Source organism: Chiloscyllium punctatum, chromosome 9, assembly GCF_047496795.1.
Source record: "Chiloscyllium punctatum isolate Juve2018m chromosome 9, sChiPun1.3, whole genome shotgun sequence".
Classification (NCBI taxonomy): Eukaryota; Metazoa; Chordata; class Chondrichthyes; order Orectolobiformes; family Hemiscylliidae; genus Chiloscyllium; species Chiloscyllium punctatum.
In genome coordinates, this window is record NC_092747.1 from 48,644,723 (window position 1) to 48,662,737 (window position 18,015).

At 38.4% G+C, this 18,015-nt stretch overlaps 1 protein-coding gene across 2 annotated transcripts in view; it reads right to left on the minus strand.

Annotated features, from left to right (window-relative positions):
* Window positions 1-15,518, minus strand: part of ddx10 (DEAD (Asp-Glu-Ala-Asp) box polypeptide 10) — a 198,265-nt gene extending 182,747 nt beyond the window's left edge. For both annotated transcript variants that reach the window (XM_072577457.1, XM_072577456.1), the window contains exons 1-4: window positions 15,324-15,518; window positions 5,973-6,033; window positions 3,425-3,555; window positions 1,424-1,582 (exon numbers count right to left, since the gene is read on the minus strand). In XM_072577457.1, the coding sequence (XP_072433558.1) occupies window positions 1,424-1,582; window positions 3,425-3,555; window positions 5,973-6,033; window positions 15,324-15,518 (546 nt within the window). The remainder of the gene's footprint in view (window positions 1-1,423; window positions 1,583-3,424; window positions 3,556-5,972; window positions 6,034-15,323) is intronic.
* Window positions 15,519-18,015: the final 2,497 nt, after the last annotated feature.

The window sequence follows — 18,015 nt, forward strand, 5'->3', positions numbered from 1 at the left end:
AATGGTGATTTCTTCTTTTACTACCTTCTTTGCTAATGGTCGAAAGGTTCTGATAGCTGAGAGACTGTTCCATAGAGTCCTCTCAATGGAGATGACTTTTCATTTGCTTTGTTGACAATTATTGTGCTGAGATCTGCTTCTCAGTCACCGGGCTGCTCTTGATTTTTGCAGTGCTCTGTTCTTCCTGCTGGATTGTAGTCCTCCCACTGCCCTGTCCAGTTGCTGGGTCCTTCACTCAATTTCATATGTTATCTTGTTACAGAGTCATTGAGTTCTCTACATTACTGAAGAGAGGTTATTGGAGTCTATTGCCTTTTAAAGATTACTCTTTATTCAACATTCTGTGAACAAATTCCACTGTCTGCTGAGTCTGTCTACCACGTGGCATTAGAGGTTCTTCATTATGTGATCTCTTACATCATTACAGACATAGCTGACCAATTACATGCTTCAGTAAAAATTTGGCAACTTCAATGCAGGTCACACAGAGTCAGAGTCTCAACTGTTTACAATCTATGTTGATGACTTAGAAGAGGAGACAAGGTTTATTGTAGCCAAATTTGCTAACAATAAAAAAAAGATTGACAAGCAAGTGTGAGGAAGACACAATGGTCCACAAATGGACATGGACAGGTTAAGTGAGTGGGCAAAAATTTGGCAGATGGAAGACAAGATGGGAAAATGACAGGTCACCCACCCACTTTGACAGGAAGAAAACAAAAGCAAATTATGGCTTCAGCCATAGAAAGTTTTTTAAATTCTGACATCTTTCTTTGTAAGAAAAATGACAGGTACAATTCAAACATAAGAATTTTAAGGTAATATAAATGGAAACAAATTTAGTTTAGCCCTAAAGCACTCTATCTTGCTCATCGCTCAATGCATTCAGATTAACTATGAGAAATGAAGTACCATTTTCCCCCAAAAAAAAAGACACAGCATTTCAGGTATTACCATTCAAACACACAATAGCCTGTCGTCGTTGTACTATTTACGCATAAGTAACGGCATTGTCATTATACTCTCATTGCTTTGACAACAATTCTGCACTAACACATCTAATTAGATGACAATTTAAAGTATTTGTAAACATAGAATTTGTTAATAGCAAAAGAAATCCTTTCGATGTTTCTAAATAGACTTGAAAAATCTATAGCCTGATAAAAAAATGCAAATTCTGCATATAATCAGGCAAATTCTAAATGAGGTAATATTTAATACTTATGACAACATTGTGGAATAATCTGAACATTATACAGTTCCCTGACAACATTGGTGATTATTTGACAAGTCAAGAGCTGAACATTGAGGAAATAACTAAACTATACACACAACCAACGTAATTTTAATATTTTACCCTTTGTGTAGCCTTATACTTTAACTCCAAGCAAAATAGTTCTAGAAGTACATTCTTATTGCCTACCTTTCCTCCTATTACTAGCCCAGCTGAAAATTCATGATTTTTCCCCACTTTGCGTAGGACCTCAAAGGTCTGATATGCGAGTTCTCTTGTAGGGGATATAACAAGAATGCCCAATCCATCTTCTGATGTCCATTGTTGACGATAAAGACATTCCAATATCTATAGAGTGGCAGACAAACTGCTATTAGCTTAAGGTCAACAAAATCAGCGTGTCTAATGAGCTGTACAAACCTTTTAGATTGCTAATCTTTTACAAGCAACTTTCCTTTGAAGCAAATTACCCAAATATTAAACTCAAATGCTGGGCATCTGAAATCACCATATATATATAATTTCTTCGTAACCAGCAAAACAAAACTGGATATCAAGTTATTGTACAAGTAATGCACATCATAACTATGGTATAGATTAAATAAGCAGATTTACATGCCATAAAATATAATGTACCATAAACCAAAGAAATGTAACACTGAAAAAAAAGTGTATCTGAACAGCAGACTCAATAACAGTCCAATAATCAAGAATCCTGTCACAGGTCCATCCAATTATTGAATAAATAGACTGGTATTCAACATAAGCCTCAGCTATTCATTACTCAGGGATGTCCAACTCTTACATTTGGTTACCAACTTGCATTACAGTAACAAGGGTACAAATTCACAAGAACATGATACTGTGTCAGGCTGTTCCCAATCACACATCATCAATAAAGATATATTCATAAAATGGGAATAGACAACGTGGCTGTCCTTAACTCAGATTTCTAGATATACGGCTGGGTAAAGAAATAAAAAATGTTTTATTTTTCACACAAACCAAGTACCCAAATTTTATAGTCAGTAGTAAAGCAACGATGCTCACCTTTAAGAAAAGCCCCAGAAAAAACTACCAATTTCTATTGTTATTTACTAACTTTACGCTTTTCCCAGTGGCAGTTTAAATTTGGTGACAGGCTGAGGGAATCTTTCCCTGTATAGCAGCAATGAAATCAGCAAGCATTTAACAAGTCAGTCAATCACATGGAAATGTTCATAGAGAAAATCAGGAAACTAAGAGCTCTTAACAGATATCATTTTACTTTAAATTTCAGACAATGAAAGACATTATTTTAACTTGTGTGTTAATTGAAAAATAAACAAGTGTTGAAATAAATACTTTAAATGTGGATTTATGTTTCAAAATTTTGGAGAAATTTGACATTCCATCAATGTAAAATTAGTATCTCAGGCTCAGGTGTTTACTGATAATTATGAAGTTAGTATGACAATAAAAAAGCACTATTTACATTTTATTCTACAAGATGTAATTTTCAAGAGTTGTTTTTAAAAAGCAGCGAAATGGTCCAAGAGTGGAACTCTTGACAATTCAATTGGTCCTCCACTAATTGCATTCTGGGGGGATCTGAACAATACACCCTTTGGAAAAACACAGAATTACTGATAACAACTGCTGCAATTCTCCCTTATTCTGCAGTTGCATGGATGTCAGAAATGTCAAATTGAATGGAATAATGGTGTGAATTCTGACAGTTTCACTGTCCTTATTATCATTAACATCTCTATGACACTATGTTAACTCAGAGCCAATTATAAAATCAATACTCTGTGAGAAAGCACAACAGGGAGTCAAGGCACAGCATTGTCTTCAGGTGACATGGGTTGGAGGGCAGAGGGAAATTAGAAAGATGTTCAAACAGAACATTCCACCCATATTGAATGTAAGCACAGTCATTTATATTTCTACAAAATGTACATTTCCACAATTGTAACTGAAACTGCTTATTCAAGCTTGTTAAATTGCATTACAACTGCTCATCAAAAATGCACGAACAGAAAATTAAAAAACTCTGATTACAATAGACAATAGGTGCAGGATTAGGCCATTCTGCCCTTCGAGCCAAACAAACTTGCATGTTACTTCATACGCCATTCATATTGGCTTAGTCTGCCAAATCAGTTTTTCATTATTAGAAACTATGCCCCATTAATCCCAGTCACTTACAGGAATAATAAATGCTAACGTCTTCCCAGATCCAGTCTTTGCAGCACCGAGAATATCTTTGCCTTGTAAGGCTAGTCCAATTGTTTGCTTCTGTATTTCTGTGGGCATACGATATTGAGCCTGCAACAAACCTACAAATAAAATACAACTTTTACAAATTTCCAGAACAGATTAAGCCAAATCTGCTGGTTTAATTTAAGCACAGATTATACTGTCAGGTGCTTTATTTCTCTCCATAATTCTACTCAATCAGAAATGAACAGAAGTAAAAGGCTAACAAAACATAAATCTTGCAATATGGAGTATCAAGCAACTTTTGGATATTTATATTTTAGTATTTCGCTACAGCTATATTCCACACAAGATGAGATGCATGCTGAAATGATCCTGTAGGCCGAAAAGAAGTTAACACTGCAATACATTCTTCACCCAAAACAATGCTCATTTGAGTATATGCACAAAACACCATATGGAAAATACTAACACAGTATTAGCATGACTGCACTGCCTTGAAAGCTGAGGTGGTGCTGCTTTGGCTTGGAGGGAAAGTCACCAGCTCAGAGTCATATCGTCATACAGCACAGAAACAGACCCTTCGGTACAACTCAACCATGACAACCGAGTTTAAACTAAACTCATCCCATGTACTTTCATTTCGACCATATCCTCTAAACCTTTTCTATTCATGTACCTATCCAAATGTCTTTTAAATGTTGTACCTGTACCTGCATCTACCAATTCCTCTGAATGCATGAATGCATTAGTAATCACAGGTTTCCAAAGTAAATTACTCACATAATACACATGTACTGATGAGCTGCCTATACAGAATATTAACAATGCTTTCAGGAAATATATAGTCATTTGAAGACTGATCCGACAAACCTAAGACATGTGATAAACGTGACCCTACTAATATTATAGTGGATGCCAACTGAACGACTTTAAAATTCGATAGATTGCCTGTTACTAGCATACATAAGAACTTAACGTATAGATATTTTGTAGCAGGAGTAGATCATACAGCTTCTCAAGCCAGCTCTACTACATCTTTTCGAAATGTATCTGAGATGCGGGCATTGCTGGCAAGGCCAGCATTTACCTCTCATTTCTAACTGCCCTGAAAAAATGTTGGTGAGCTGCCTTCTTGAACCACTGCAACCCACAGTTCTAGTAGGAGGGAAGACTGTACTCCATCATTGCTGAACATTTAGCCGGAGCTCCATTTTGCAGCTTAATCCCCACATCCCTCAAGTCTAAGGCACAAAAAACCCTATCCATTCTGCCTTAAATGTGATCAATGATACAGCATCCACAGGCTTTTGGGTAGAGATTTCAGAGAACCATGGTCCATTACAACAAGTGAATAAAATGTTTCCCAAGTAAATGATATTATCCTAAGACCATGTCCGCATTCTTCTGGTAGGAGAGCAATCCCTCAGCGTCTAACCTATTCACGATTCTTCAAAATCTTGAAATGTTTCAATGAGCTGCTGCCTCATTTTTCTAAACTCCAGCAATACATATAAAATTTATTCAGACTCTCATCATTGTACAACCTTATGCAATTAATCCAGTGCACCATCAAGGTACCACCTCGAATACAAGAACACCTTTCCTGAAATACATAGACCAAAATTTCATTCAGTATTTCAGATCAGGTCTCACCAAAGCCCTGCATAATTATAGCAAGAATTCCTTATTCTTGCACTCCCAACCCTTTTGCAATGAAGACCAACATGCCATTTTCCTTCTCAATTGCTTGCTGTATTTGTAACACAATTTCTTTCTCCTCTTCCTTCTGTTAACTACATCACCAGAGACGTAAATGGATGCAGAATTATGTTCCTGAAAGTTGGATGATGATATTTCAGGTCTTCATTAAGCCAATAACTCTTACACTGTGTAAATGTTACATTCTTGGTTACGTAGTCTTTTGGAGTTGGGGGAGCACAGAAGTGAGTGAGAATAGGACAGTGCCTCGTGATCATGGGTTCTCAGGAGTTCTCCACCACTAAAGGACCACGTCAAATTCACATGCATTTTCCTGCACGTGCATAATAATGCATCTAATCATGACATCACACAAAAGGTGCACATAATGATGTCAGTGCCTGGAACTCAGTGTATTCCTCAATGGGCACACATGTATAGTTGCCCACAGTTGTTGGTGTCAGCAATCACTGCATTACTTAATGGCATTACTTTGACAATCAACAAAACACTTTATATCCAAAGTACTTAGGAAATGGGATCATTGATGTAATGTGGCAGCCAATTTAAGCTCAGACAACTCCAAAAAAAGAGCAATGTGATAGTAATGAAATGATTGGTTTTTGTGATGTTAACTAAAAGATAATTATTGGCCTGAACACCTGGACAACGCCCCTGAATTTCTTCAACTTGTGCCTGGGGAACTGTTATGGCCACATGGTTAAAAAAAGTGTTTTGTTTTAAAAGTCTTGTACAAAAAAAAAGGATATAAAAAGGAAGAAAAATAGACAGACCAAATGAAGAAAGCATAGAGAAAAAGTAGAATACCACTTACCTTTAACGGTTTTTTTGGATAATGGAAGATCTGAAAATTTGACTACCTCGTTGGCATTTATCTGAAAGTCAAAACACAGATTTTAAACACAACTGATTCACACTGCTTCACCATTCTTTCTGCTGGCTAATAACCACCTGAATTCCTTACAGGATTTATTAGTAACTATCTTAAATTTATGGGCCTTTACTTTGAACAGACCCAGAAGTGGAAACATTCTCTTCCATCGTCAAACCTGGTCATAAAAAGATTATCTGGGTTTTCTAAACTCAATTGTTGAATATAGAAGACATGCCATAAATCAGAACACCAAAGAGAGAAAATTATGTAGTGTAAGTAATCTAATCTAAAAAAAAGATACTTTTAAATAGTCACGAGTTGTTTATTTTTTTCTTTGGTTTCTGTTTTACAAAAACAAAATCAAATAAGGCAAGGAATATAACAGAAAAGGAGATTTTCATTCAAAATATAGTCAAGGCTTAGGAATATATCAAGGATTCCGCCCCATCTTGTCACCTTCCAGATATAAACGATTGCCATCAAGCAATGCAACAACAGGTCGATGAAGAATATGGTCTATTTCCAAGCCCAATTAAGAATATGGAAATGTCAAAATATTTGTCACATTAGTGTTAATAAAAAAAAGTCGCTAAACTGCCAACATTTATTGGCTCGAGATGGTTTTTGATGCAAATAAATCATTGTTCATTCAACTGTTCAGCGTTGCTTGGTTAATTTAGAAAGTTTCTTTTCCCTCAACATATTTGCTTAAAGTGAGTGCTGACAAGTATGACAAAGATCTAACTGTGCAACAAGCTTTCATTTCTACAATACAAGCTAACCATCAGATGGTTTAAATTCACATACAATACACACTTCAGTGATTTTTCTCCAAGCTACTGCACCTCCTCACATGAACATATGTTTTAATGAGACACAAGTTAAAATTCCGTAGCACAGAAGGACTTCATTAAATAAAAAGTGCATAACACTTTATAGAGGAGGTTAACTCACTAACCATACCTCTTAAAAGCCATACATTTTATAATAAGCAGTAAGAGTGTACATATATCAAACAGAAATAAGGTTGCTGTGTTAAATATATTTAATAATTTTTCCAGCCTAATGGACCAAACGAAGTTACAATTCAGTAACTAGATTCTACAATCTAGAAAAATTGTTGAGCCAAACAATCTGGAAAATGTGAACACTTAAAAATCTTAAAACTTGTACAAAAATATTAACATTAGGAAAAACTTCATTAATCAAAAGATTACAAGACAATGTAGTTTATGTAATTCATCGGAGAAAATAGGAAATAATTAAAAAAGACTAGATTTCCTGTATATGTGACGAACGTACACATCAGTGCCACTAAAAGAGGGAACGAGGACAAAGCCATTAACAGACATTTCATGCAACATGGGTGTTTCACACCCTTCAATTTATGGGGCTTGAGACTAATATGAACTGGGCTTCTCAACAAAGGAAGGCAGACAATTCTCATCCAAAATTAAAACAAAAATAACTATAAAAATACGCTGCCTGAATCGGCCAATAAGGGACAAAAAAAAAGGGTATTTAGGACACTGCTGAGGAATTAATTATTAAATATTTTCCATCTATATTTACAAAAGAGGGGGACAGTATCCAGACTATGGTGACTCAGCCACTGGAAGGGCTCAAAATGAGTAAGGAGATCATGCTGGACAGACCGACTGTCAGTACTTGACAAGGTACAAAACTCAATGAGTTGCATTCAGATGGCATTTCTTTAGTCAGCAAAAAATTTTATGAATAGGCTCCTCCAAATCAGGGCAAAAACAGGAAATTCATAAAGGAATCTCTTTTCCCATCATAAGGACAGGTATGAAATGCCGGAATTCTGATTCCGGCAAAACTACAGAAGTCTCCCACTACAGCGTCATAAACAAGTCCACTTTCACAGAGACCCATATCAGAAAGAAGGTCTGCATCACCAAGAGCAGGATTCACGCAGAAGTATCTGGCTTATGGAATCAATGAAAACAAAGTGCAATCAAACCAGCATGTCCAAAGATAATCCTGGTTCATTCACACATTTAAAGAATCTCTATGTCAAACTGAATTGCCAACAATTAAATAAAATTTAACAATGCATTAGACATTCATTTAACGCTACTGCTGAGCGGCATGGTGGCACAGTGGTTAGCACTGCTGCCTCACAGTGCCTGAGACTCGGGTTCAATTCCCGCCTCAGGCGACTGACTGTGTGGAGTTTGCACGTTCTCCCTGTGTCTGCGTGGGTTTCCTCCGGGTGCTCCAGTTTCCTCCCACAGTCCAAAGATGTGCAGGTCAGGTGAATTGGCCATGCTAAATTGCCCGCAGTGTTAGGTAAGGGGTAAATGTAGGGGTATGGTGGGTTGCACTTCGGCGGGTCGGTGTGGACTTGTTGGGCCGAAGGGCCTGTTTCCACACTGTAATGAAATCTAATGTAATATAATCTAATCAAAATGAGAAATTCCTCCTTGCTTATTCTACATGCACAAATGCTTAATTCATGAACTGTGAACTATTCATGAATATAAATTGTTTTTTCAGAGTATCATGAACATTTTGATAACAACAGAATGCACTAATATTCCTTTTCCTGGGTGCTTTATTTCACATTATGCACAGAAGAGTTTGTATTATGAGTCAGTGAAACCAGAAGGTAGATTAGTGCTCTTCAACTTGTTTCATTTTGGATACATATTGCATACTAAATAGTCCCAACATTGCCTCTCAAACCACCTCAGCAAGTCATTTTTCTCCAGCCTATTTCACTGCATCATTTCTGAATGAGGAAGGCAAAGGGCTGCAGTTAAGAGGGTGCTACATGTCCAGCATGCCTAGAAGTCAGGAAGAGCACACCATTTAGCTACAGGAAATGTGTGTAAAATTTCCTTAAAGGAATGGAGCACAGAACTGATTCCTGCTCTGCTCATGGTAATTGAAATTCTTCAGGGGATATAATATGTGCTCACAACTATATTAGACAGTCCAAACACCTGAAAAACAGGTCGATTCAACATTCGGCTACATGAATTTGAAAGCATTCTTGGGGTGTAAATTAGACACAAGGTTCAATTTCTACCTTAAAACTTTAATATCCCTTTGACTGACCTGAATAAAATCTAGTTCAAACCCTGTAATCCACTTGACCTTCAGCAGTTACTGATCAATATCTTTTCATTCCTGATCAAAGTAAAACAGGAAAGGATCAGGACCATGGCTATCATGGGAAATTAGGGATAGTATTAGATGCAAGGAAGGGGCACACAAATTGATCTAAAAGCAGCAGACATTAAGACCGGAAGTTCAGTTTCAAGCAAAGGTGGAAAAGAATTGATTCAGAGCAGCAAACAGAATAAAAGAGTAAGCTTACAGGGAACTTACAAACTGACTATAAACATTCCAAAGGTATCTGAACAGAACTAGTAGTGAAGCTAAAATTAGGTCTTTTACAGTCAGAAACAGGAGAAGTATAAAGAGGGTCAGAGAGATGTCAGACCAATTAAATACATACTTTGGTTCTGTTTTCACAAAGGAGGGCACATACAACATCCCAAAGATATACCGGGTCTAATGAAAACAGGGTGTATGGGAAAGAGGGGGAAGTAAATCAATGTTTACTAAGGAAATAGTGGTGTGGGAATTAATGGGATAAAAGCTGATAAATCCTCAAGGCCTGACAGCTACATCCAATTTTCTCTAAGGAATATCCTAGAAATAGTGAATGCATTTGTGTTATGATGTCGAAAGGTTGCATGTTCACTTTAAGATAGAAAGTGTTTTCTGAATTTTTAAAAGTAAATTTCAGGTACAGCCACAGCTGCCGCACAGGACAGCTACGACTCGGGCTGCTCCAAAATAGATACATGTAACAATTGGCTATTAAATGGAAATCTGAACTCTCGTTGCTATTTTGAAAACAATTCAAATTTAACCAATTAATTTCAATTTTGCCCAGGATACTAAAACTCAACTGAGTTTGAATTCACTATACTGACAACATCAGACCAATGAGAGGGTACAATGTTGGGGGGTATAAAACCAGGACATTTTGAAAATTTCATCACAGCAACTGCTGTAGAGCTAACTGCTCATCTAATATCTGATTCGCAAAGCCATAAGAAGGCACTCTCCATCAAAAAGGTACCTTTTCCTGTAAAAATACTCACAGTAACACTGAAGACAATGAACCAGAGAGATCAGCAGATGGGAGACTGAAGATAGTGGAGAAGACAGAGTGTACTTGAGATTAAAGTTAATGTAATGTTTAATCGTTTTTATTGGCACAGCATTTTTATAGGGTTAGGGTCAGATAGTAATTAGTTAAGACAAAGTGTTCAGTTTGTTAATAGTCTTGTTTAGTGTTCATTATTAGATTTAGAAAAATAAATTATTTTTCTTTAAGAGGAAATTAAGAGTTCTCTTTCAGTCACGCACAGTTTAACAGATTACGAGATGAGGTAAGCTTTTCTGGAGGTTTGGTTTTTAATTACCAGAGGGGTTTGACTTCCACTTCATAACAATTGGTAGACATTTTTCAAGATTCTTTGAGACTCCGGAGCAGTTCTTACGGATTGGAGGGAACCTTATGTAGTCACACTATTTTAAATGGGTAGAGAGAATACAGCAAATAATAGACCAGTTAGCCTGACATTGTTAATGGAGAAAATGCTACAGTCCATTAGAAAAGATTTAACAGCAGAGCATCTGGAAAACAGCAACAGGATCAGAGCCAGCATGAATTTACAAACGGGAAATCATGCTTGAAGAATCTATTGAAGTTTATTTTCCAGGATGTCACTAGTAAAGTTGATATTGAAGAGCAAGTGAATGTGATTTATTTGGACTTTCAGAAGGCTTTTGATAAGAACTTCTAAGAGACTTGCATGGGAGTAGAGTACTGACATGGAAAAAAGAACTCGTTGGCAGATGGGAAACAAAGAGTAGGAATAAACAGGTACAGAGTGGCCTACCTTAGGGATCAGGGCTTTGAATCCATCTATTCACAATATATATTAAATGATTTAGATGAGGGAACTAAACATTAATATCTCCAGTTTGAAAACAACACAATGCTGGGTTGGAGGGTGAGCTGAGAGGAGAATGCAAAATTGCTTCATTTGGACAAGTGATTTGGACAAATTTAATGACTGGAAAAATGCATGTCAGATGAAGCATAACATAGATAAGACCTAAATGTATCAATCTTGCACACAGGTTGCTGAAAGAAAACATGCTGGTGTAGCAGGCAGCAATAACGGCAAATGATGTGTTGTCCTTCGTAAGAAGAGGATTTGCGTACAGGAGCAGTAAATGTCTTGCTGCAATTATACAGGACCTTGGTGAAATCATACCTGGAGCAGTGTGTGCAGTTTTAGTCTCCTTATCGGAGGAAGGAAGTCTGGCAAGTAGAGGGAGTGCAACATAGGTTTACAGTCTGTTTCCCAGGATGGCAGGATTAAAAATTGAAGAGATTCTGAATATATTATCAATTATATTCATTGGATATTATAACAATGATGGGGAGGAGTGTCTCAACCTCAGAAACCTACCAAATTGTAACAGGACCAGACGTGGTAAATGCAGGATGTTCCTGGTCAGCAATGAGGAATTTCTTCACAGAGGGGTGAGCCTGTTGAATTCTCAAGCCAAAATATTGAACGTTTTCAAGGAGATGTTACATATAGTTCTTAGCGCTAAAGGAATCAAAAGGATATGAAGAAAAAGCAGGAATAGCGGACTGAGTCAGATGATCAGCCAATGATCATATTGAATAGTAGAACAAGCAAAGGTTGTGTAGCCTTTTCCTGCTTTTTGTGTTTCTATGTTAAAGGAAACAGAGGCAAAAACATTAGTATAACCAGGAACTGGATGGGAAATGTCAAACTTTGACAATGTTATATAACTCAGAGGTAAAGAGAGAGCAACCTAATTCCATGTGGTCCAATTCCGAATGTCTCCCCTTCTACTTCACTTAAAATTAAATTGCTTCCTACTATATCCCAAACACCAAGAACGAAAGGAGACTTGCCAATCACAATTCAGTTTTTTAAATCTGTGCACTTCTTGACCACAGCTCATGTTAAATAACATTAATATGCTGCAATTCAGCTGTTTTGAGAGTTTACTTGTTAAAACAACTAATCCAGTGACATGGACTGATAATCTTGAGAATGCGAATTCAATAATCTCAATTCCCACTGGTGAAAAAAAACGACCACAAAACTACTCTTGGGCCACATCGAGGCAAAAAGAAAAGAGCAACCTAATCCTATCAGTTACATACCATTGTCAAAGTTTAATATTTCCCATACTGGTTCCTATTATACTAATGTTTTTGCCTCTGTTTCTTTTAACATAGAAACACAAAAAGCAGGAGCAGGCCATGCAATCTTTGCTTGTCACAAAAACCCAATTGGTTACTATCCTTTTGGAAAAGAAATCAGTCCCATCCTTAACAATGTTTTGTATGTCAGAGGTCAGCTAAAAGTTGAGCATATTGCTATAGGTCAACTGTCACTTGTAGGCTTGCCAGGTAGAGATGGCAGATTTGCTTCCCTATGCAATATTATTACAAATGGGTTTTTATATCAATCAACATTACTGTCATAATTGGGCCAGCTTTTAATTCCAGATTTTTATCTTATTCCAATTTCACCATCTGGCATGGTAGGATTCGAACGCACAGTGACAGCCTGGAGTTCAAGATTGCTCGTCCAGTGAAAGTATTATGGCTCCACCACCTCCCCTAAAATATTTCACTTAACTAATTACTTCTGGAGTGTCAGGATATCGGCAGGTAAAAAAATTGCCCCCTAAATTAACTGTTACATAGGTGAAGGATGACATTTGCATACAGTTTCAAACGCAATTCATAGCTTGGACACAAGGGGCTATAAGCAACAAAAGGGCTGGAACTGGAAGGTGAAACTGCTCTGCAAAAGGAGACAAAAGTTGGGACAAAGAATAATTACTCGGGTGGCAAGATACTATATACCACAAATGTTTGCACAAATGCCAGATTTTCACAATATTTATTAATGACTTTGATTATTAAATAAGGTTTTACTAATAATTTCTTGGCAATAAAGAACTTAAACATTGCTAAAAAGAGACAGGAAGTCAATCTTTTCATTTAACGCTCATGAGGTCTCAAGAGCAAGAAAATCAACTTAGAAATGAAATAAATTTACACAGTATGAGAACACAGTACTGATTTGTTGAACAATGATTGGTGTGAAGTAGTAACTGTAAAGTGTCTTAACTAAAAGACGGAGTTCAAATCAGACAAGTCAGCTCTGGTTCTTCAGGGTTCTGCAGGGGAACAGCAGGGGTGAATGGTCTTCATAGCCCTTTCCTCAGTGAAAATAGTACACTATGCTTTTTGCCTACACAGAATAGAGCTGCGCGAGAAAATAAATGTAGTTTCTTGCACAAACAAAAATCAAATTACAAGCCTAACTGATAGTTGTAAACTGTTTTCTGGAGTAATTGTTAACTCTATCTAACAGCAGAATCACATTTAATGTTGGACATTTTGATCTGAATTTTGAAAAAACACAGGTGGGCTGAGCACAGGCAAAACTAGCAGCATGCGACAGCTTATGTTTGAGAAACCTTCCAGAGTAATCTGGACCACGCTGTGTACATTCGAGGATGAAAGATGTCAGTCTTTGGCCCAGCCACAAATTTGCACAATAAACAACCAACAATGATTTTATCAGGATATACTTTATAAAGACGAATAGTTTTGCTATGCCCTACACCTTCATTAAATAAACATGGTGAACAGGGAAGGCACTTCGGGCAAAGCAGCGAATCCCTACCTTTGATCCAGGAGACCTGAGTTCAACTAGCACCTGTCCCAAAGATCCACTTGGACACAGACTTCCACATACAAAACCATTCCTGAGGAACTCTCGACCATCTCCACCTTAACTCCAATGATATAGTTAGGGGTGTGCCCTCTTCCTTGCTTCCTGACGTCGAAAATCAGCTTTTTAGTTTTGTTGGCATTGAGGGAGAGATTGTTATTGTTGCACCACATCACCAAGCACTTTATGGTGTCACCTGCGAACTTGTAGATGGAGTTCGGATGAAATTTGGCCACACAGTTATGAGTGTACATGGAGTACTGTAGGGCGCTGGTGTTGAGGATTGTTATGGAAGAGATGCTGTTACCTATCTTCAGTGATTGTGATTTGTGGGTCAGAAAGTTGAGGATCCAGTTACAGAGGGCAGAGTAGCAACCTAGGAGTCTGGAGATTATTTTGGTTGGAATTACGATGCTGATGATGGCGCTGTCATCAATAATTAGAAGTCTGACATAGGTATCCTTATTATCCAGATGTTCCAGGGTGAGTGCAGGGCTAGGAAGTTGGCATCAGTCATAGATCTGTTGTGCCAGTAGACAAACCACAAGGGATCAAGGCAGGCTGGGAGGCTGGAGTTGATATGAGCCACAACTAACCGCTCGAAACACTTCGTGATTATGCAGATCGGAGCCATCGGGCAGTAGTCATTGGGGAACATTGCATGTGTTTTCTTTGGTATCAGGATGATGGTAGACTTCTTGAAGCAGGTGGAGAGTTTCGATCGTAGCAAGAAGAAGTGAAAGATGTCAACAAATACTCCCGCCAACTAGCCCGCACAAAATCTGATTGCACGGCCAGGGATTCCATCTGGGCCAGTCACTTTCCATGGGTTCATTTTTAAGAAGGTCAATCTGACATATGCAGCAGTGACTGACGAAACAGGTACGACTGAAGCTGTCAGGGCAGGTGACACCATTTCACTAAACTTCTGTTTGAACAGTGTGTAAAATGCATTGACCACATCAGGAGGGATGTATTTTTGTCCACTATTCTGTTCTGCTTCATTTTGTAGCCCATTATGTCATTTAGGCCTTATTACAAAAGGCACATGCCCTTGTGATCAGTTTAAGTCTCTCACCATTAGTTTGTTGAATGATAGCACAGACTCAACGGACAGAATGGCCTACCTCTGCTCCTACATCTTATGATCTTATTCACTCAATGTTATCAACTTTATTTCTATCATTGATCTGGTGGTTTTGACAAGCTATGCAGTCCAGTTTCCATGAGCACCAGATTTATATGATCTACTTAACCATGTGTGCGCATCGAATCTCGACTCTCTGGGTCTGGCCGTCCCTGACTTCCCCACCATATCACCCCCGCCCACTTTATAACTCTCTCCCATCCCTAGCTACGACTCCACCTCACACCGACAGCCCACTGTTCCACTACAATCCAACCCCCTCCCCCCATTTCCGACTCCCCGGGGCTCCGCTCCTACCTCGGGATAGCGCTGCACCAGCCTGGCGATCACCTCCCTCTCCACCTGCCATTCGGGTTTCCGCAGCTTCCTCTCCTTCTTTAGCCTCGTCTTCTTCCGTTGATATTTCTGTTTCCACTTCTCATAGTTTTTAATTAATTCGCTCCTTTCGGAGGAGGCGGCGGACATCTCACCCGCTTTTCCCGTAAACACCATGCCGGGAGCCAGCACGAAGACGCCCGGCGCACGGCAATGACATCACGCGGCGGGCGCGTCCTGATGACGTTGTGGAGAAGGCCAGGACAAGGGCACAGGAGGTGAGCCAGTAGATGAAGAATAATTAATAATGTGTTTAATATAGCTGTGTTAATGAGACAGTGACAATCAATAACAAATTACTAGATTGACACCATTGAAAACGTTAACCTGTCGAGAAAGTCGAGAGAAAATTAAAAAACTAAACATAGCTTTTAAGATTATGGAAATGTGAATAGGAAAATATTGATTTAGAATTACAGATAGTGTTGAATTAATATAACTCAGATAACTGTCCAAGGTATGTTGTACAGTCACATATTTTATAGCACACAAAGAGGCCCTTTGGTGCATTGTGTCTACCGCTAATCATCAAATCCCTTCTAATCCCATTTTCCAGCAATAGGCCACAACTTTGTGTGCTATGGCATTTCTAATGTTAATCTAAATACTTAAATGTTTTGAGAGTTCCTTTTTCTATGACCCTTTTAGATCGTGAATTCCAGATATCCACAACCCTTTAGGTGAAATGCAAATTCCTCAAAATTCTCCTTAACTTGTGTTCCTTACTTTAAAACAGAGTCCTGTGATTATTGGCCCCTCTCCTAGGGGGAAAAGTTTCTGTCTCAGAATTTCCTACACTGCAGTTACATCTCTTCTCCCCCGCCCCGCCTTCCCCACCCCACCTTCCCCTCAAGGAAAACAACCCAACCTAGATGAATTTGTCCAGTACAGGGAACATGTTGATGAATCTCCTCGGTACCTCTCATTCTTTAGAAAGTGTGGCATCCAGAACTGCATACAGTACTCCAACTGTGACCTAACTAACATTATATTCAGCTTCATCATACCCTCCTTGGTCTTGAATTCATTGCCGTCACAGATAAAAGCAAGTATTCTATATGCCTTCTTAACCACCTTATCAATCTGTCGTGTTACCTTCAACAGTCTGTAGACACGCAAACTAAAGTCTCTTTGATCCTCTGTACTTCTTCGGTCCTCCCATTAAACACTTATTACCTTGCATACTTCATTGTTAGTCCTTCCAAAATACATCACCTGACATTTTAGGATTAAATTCTATTTGCCAGTGACCAACCTGTCTGTAGCATTCTCATCCTCACAAATTACCCCACCAATTTTTATGAGACCTGTAAACTTACTGATCATGACCTATTTTCGTTTACAGGTGCTGAATGTACACAACAAACAGCAAGGGACTCAGCACTGAACCCTGTGGTATTCCACTGGACACACAAAAAAAAAATTCAACCATTACTGTCTACGTGCTGCCGATAAGCCAGTTTTCAATCCAATTTTCCAAAATTGCTATTGGTCCCATCAGCTCTTAGTTTCTTTACCAGTCTGCCATACAAGGCCTTGTAAAAAGCCTTACTGAAATACATGTAGACTACACCAACTGCCACTACCATCTACACATCTAGCCACCTCCTTGAAAGATTCAATCAAACTTATTTGACATGTTCTCTCCCTTACAAAGCCATACCAAATTTCTTGATTAATTAATTCTTGCCCCTCTAAGTTGACTAATTATATCCCTCAAACATTTTCCCAATAGTTTCCCTACCATTTATGATAGACTCACTGACCTGAATTTTCCTGGTTTATACTTATCACCCTTTTTAAAAAAAAAGGTACCTCTTTAGCTAAACTTCAGTCCTCTGGCATCCCTCCTGTGGCCAGAGAGGATTTGAAAATTAATATTAGAGCCCCTGCACTCTCCTGCCTTGCCTTCCACAGCAATCTGGGATACATCTCAACTGGGCCTGGAATTTTATCTACTAAGTCTGCTAATCCTCCTCTCTCTCTCAATGCTAACTTGTTCAAGTGTATCTTGTAAGAGTCAGTTAGTCAGGTCCAGAGGAGCTCGAAATGGGAGTGGCTCACAGCAGTGCTTCTGCTGCTGTATCATCGCGAAAACAATGACCCAGATTTTCCGATGGCCAGACATCATTATTCTAGGGTAGATGGTGGTTAGGCATCAGGGCACCGTGGAATCCTCATTGTAGCAGACACTGAAGGACCTGCCTGGAAAAGTGGAGATTCCGCTGGACAATTCCTTATGCGTGGAACCCTCTGAAAGTCTCCATTTAAATTAGAGAATTCATAAAGTTTTGATGAAATTAAGTCTTGAAGTTAAAGTAGACCCAATATCTCTTCTTAGGTCTATCAAATTTACCATCTTTAGACAGGCATGGGAAGAAACTATTTAATGTTCTTGCATACTGTGCACGGAAGAATATTCTGATGAACTGGGTGTCTGAAAACCCGCCAGGCTTGCTGGGATGGCAGAAATTAATTATGGAGCATATTCCCTTGGATTGTTTTACAAACATGGTGCACCACACAACAGACCATTTTTATAAGGCATGGCAGTCCTACTTGAGTTATTTGGATATAGATTTGTCAGCTGTCTTAACTACGGTATTTGTTTAAC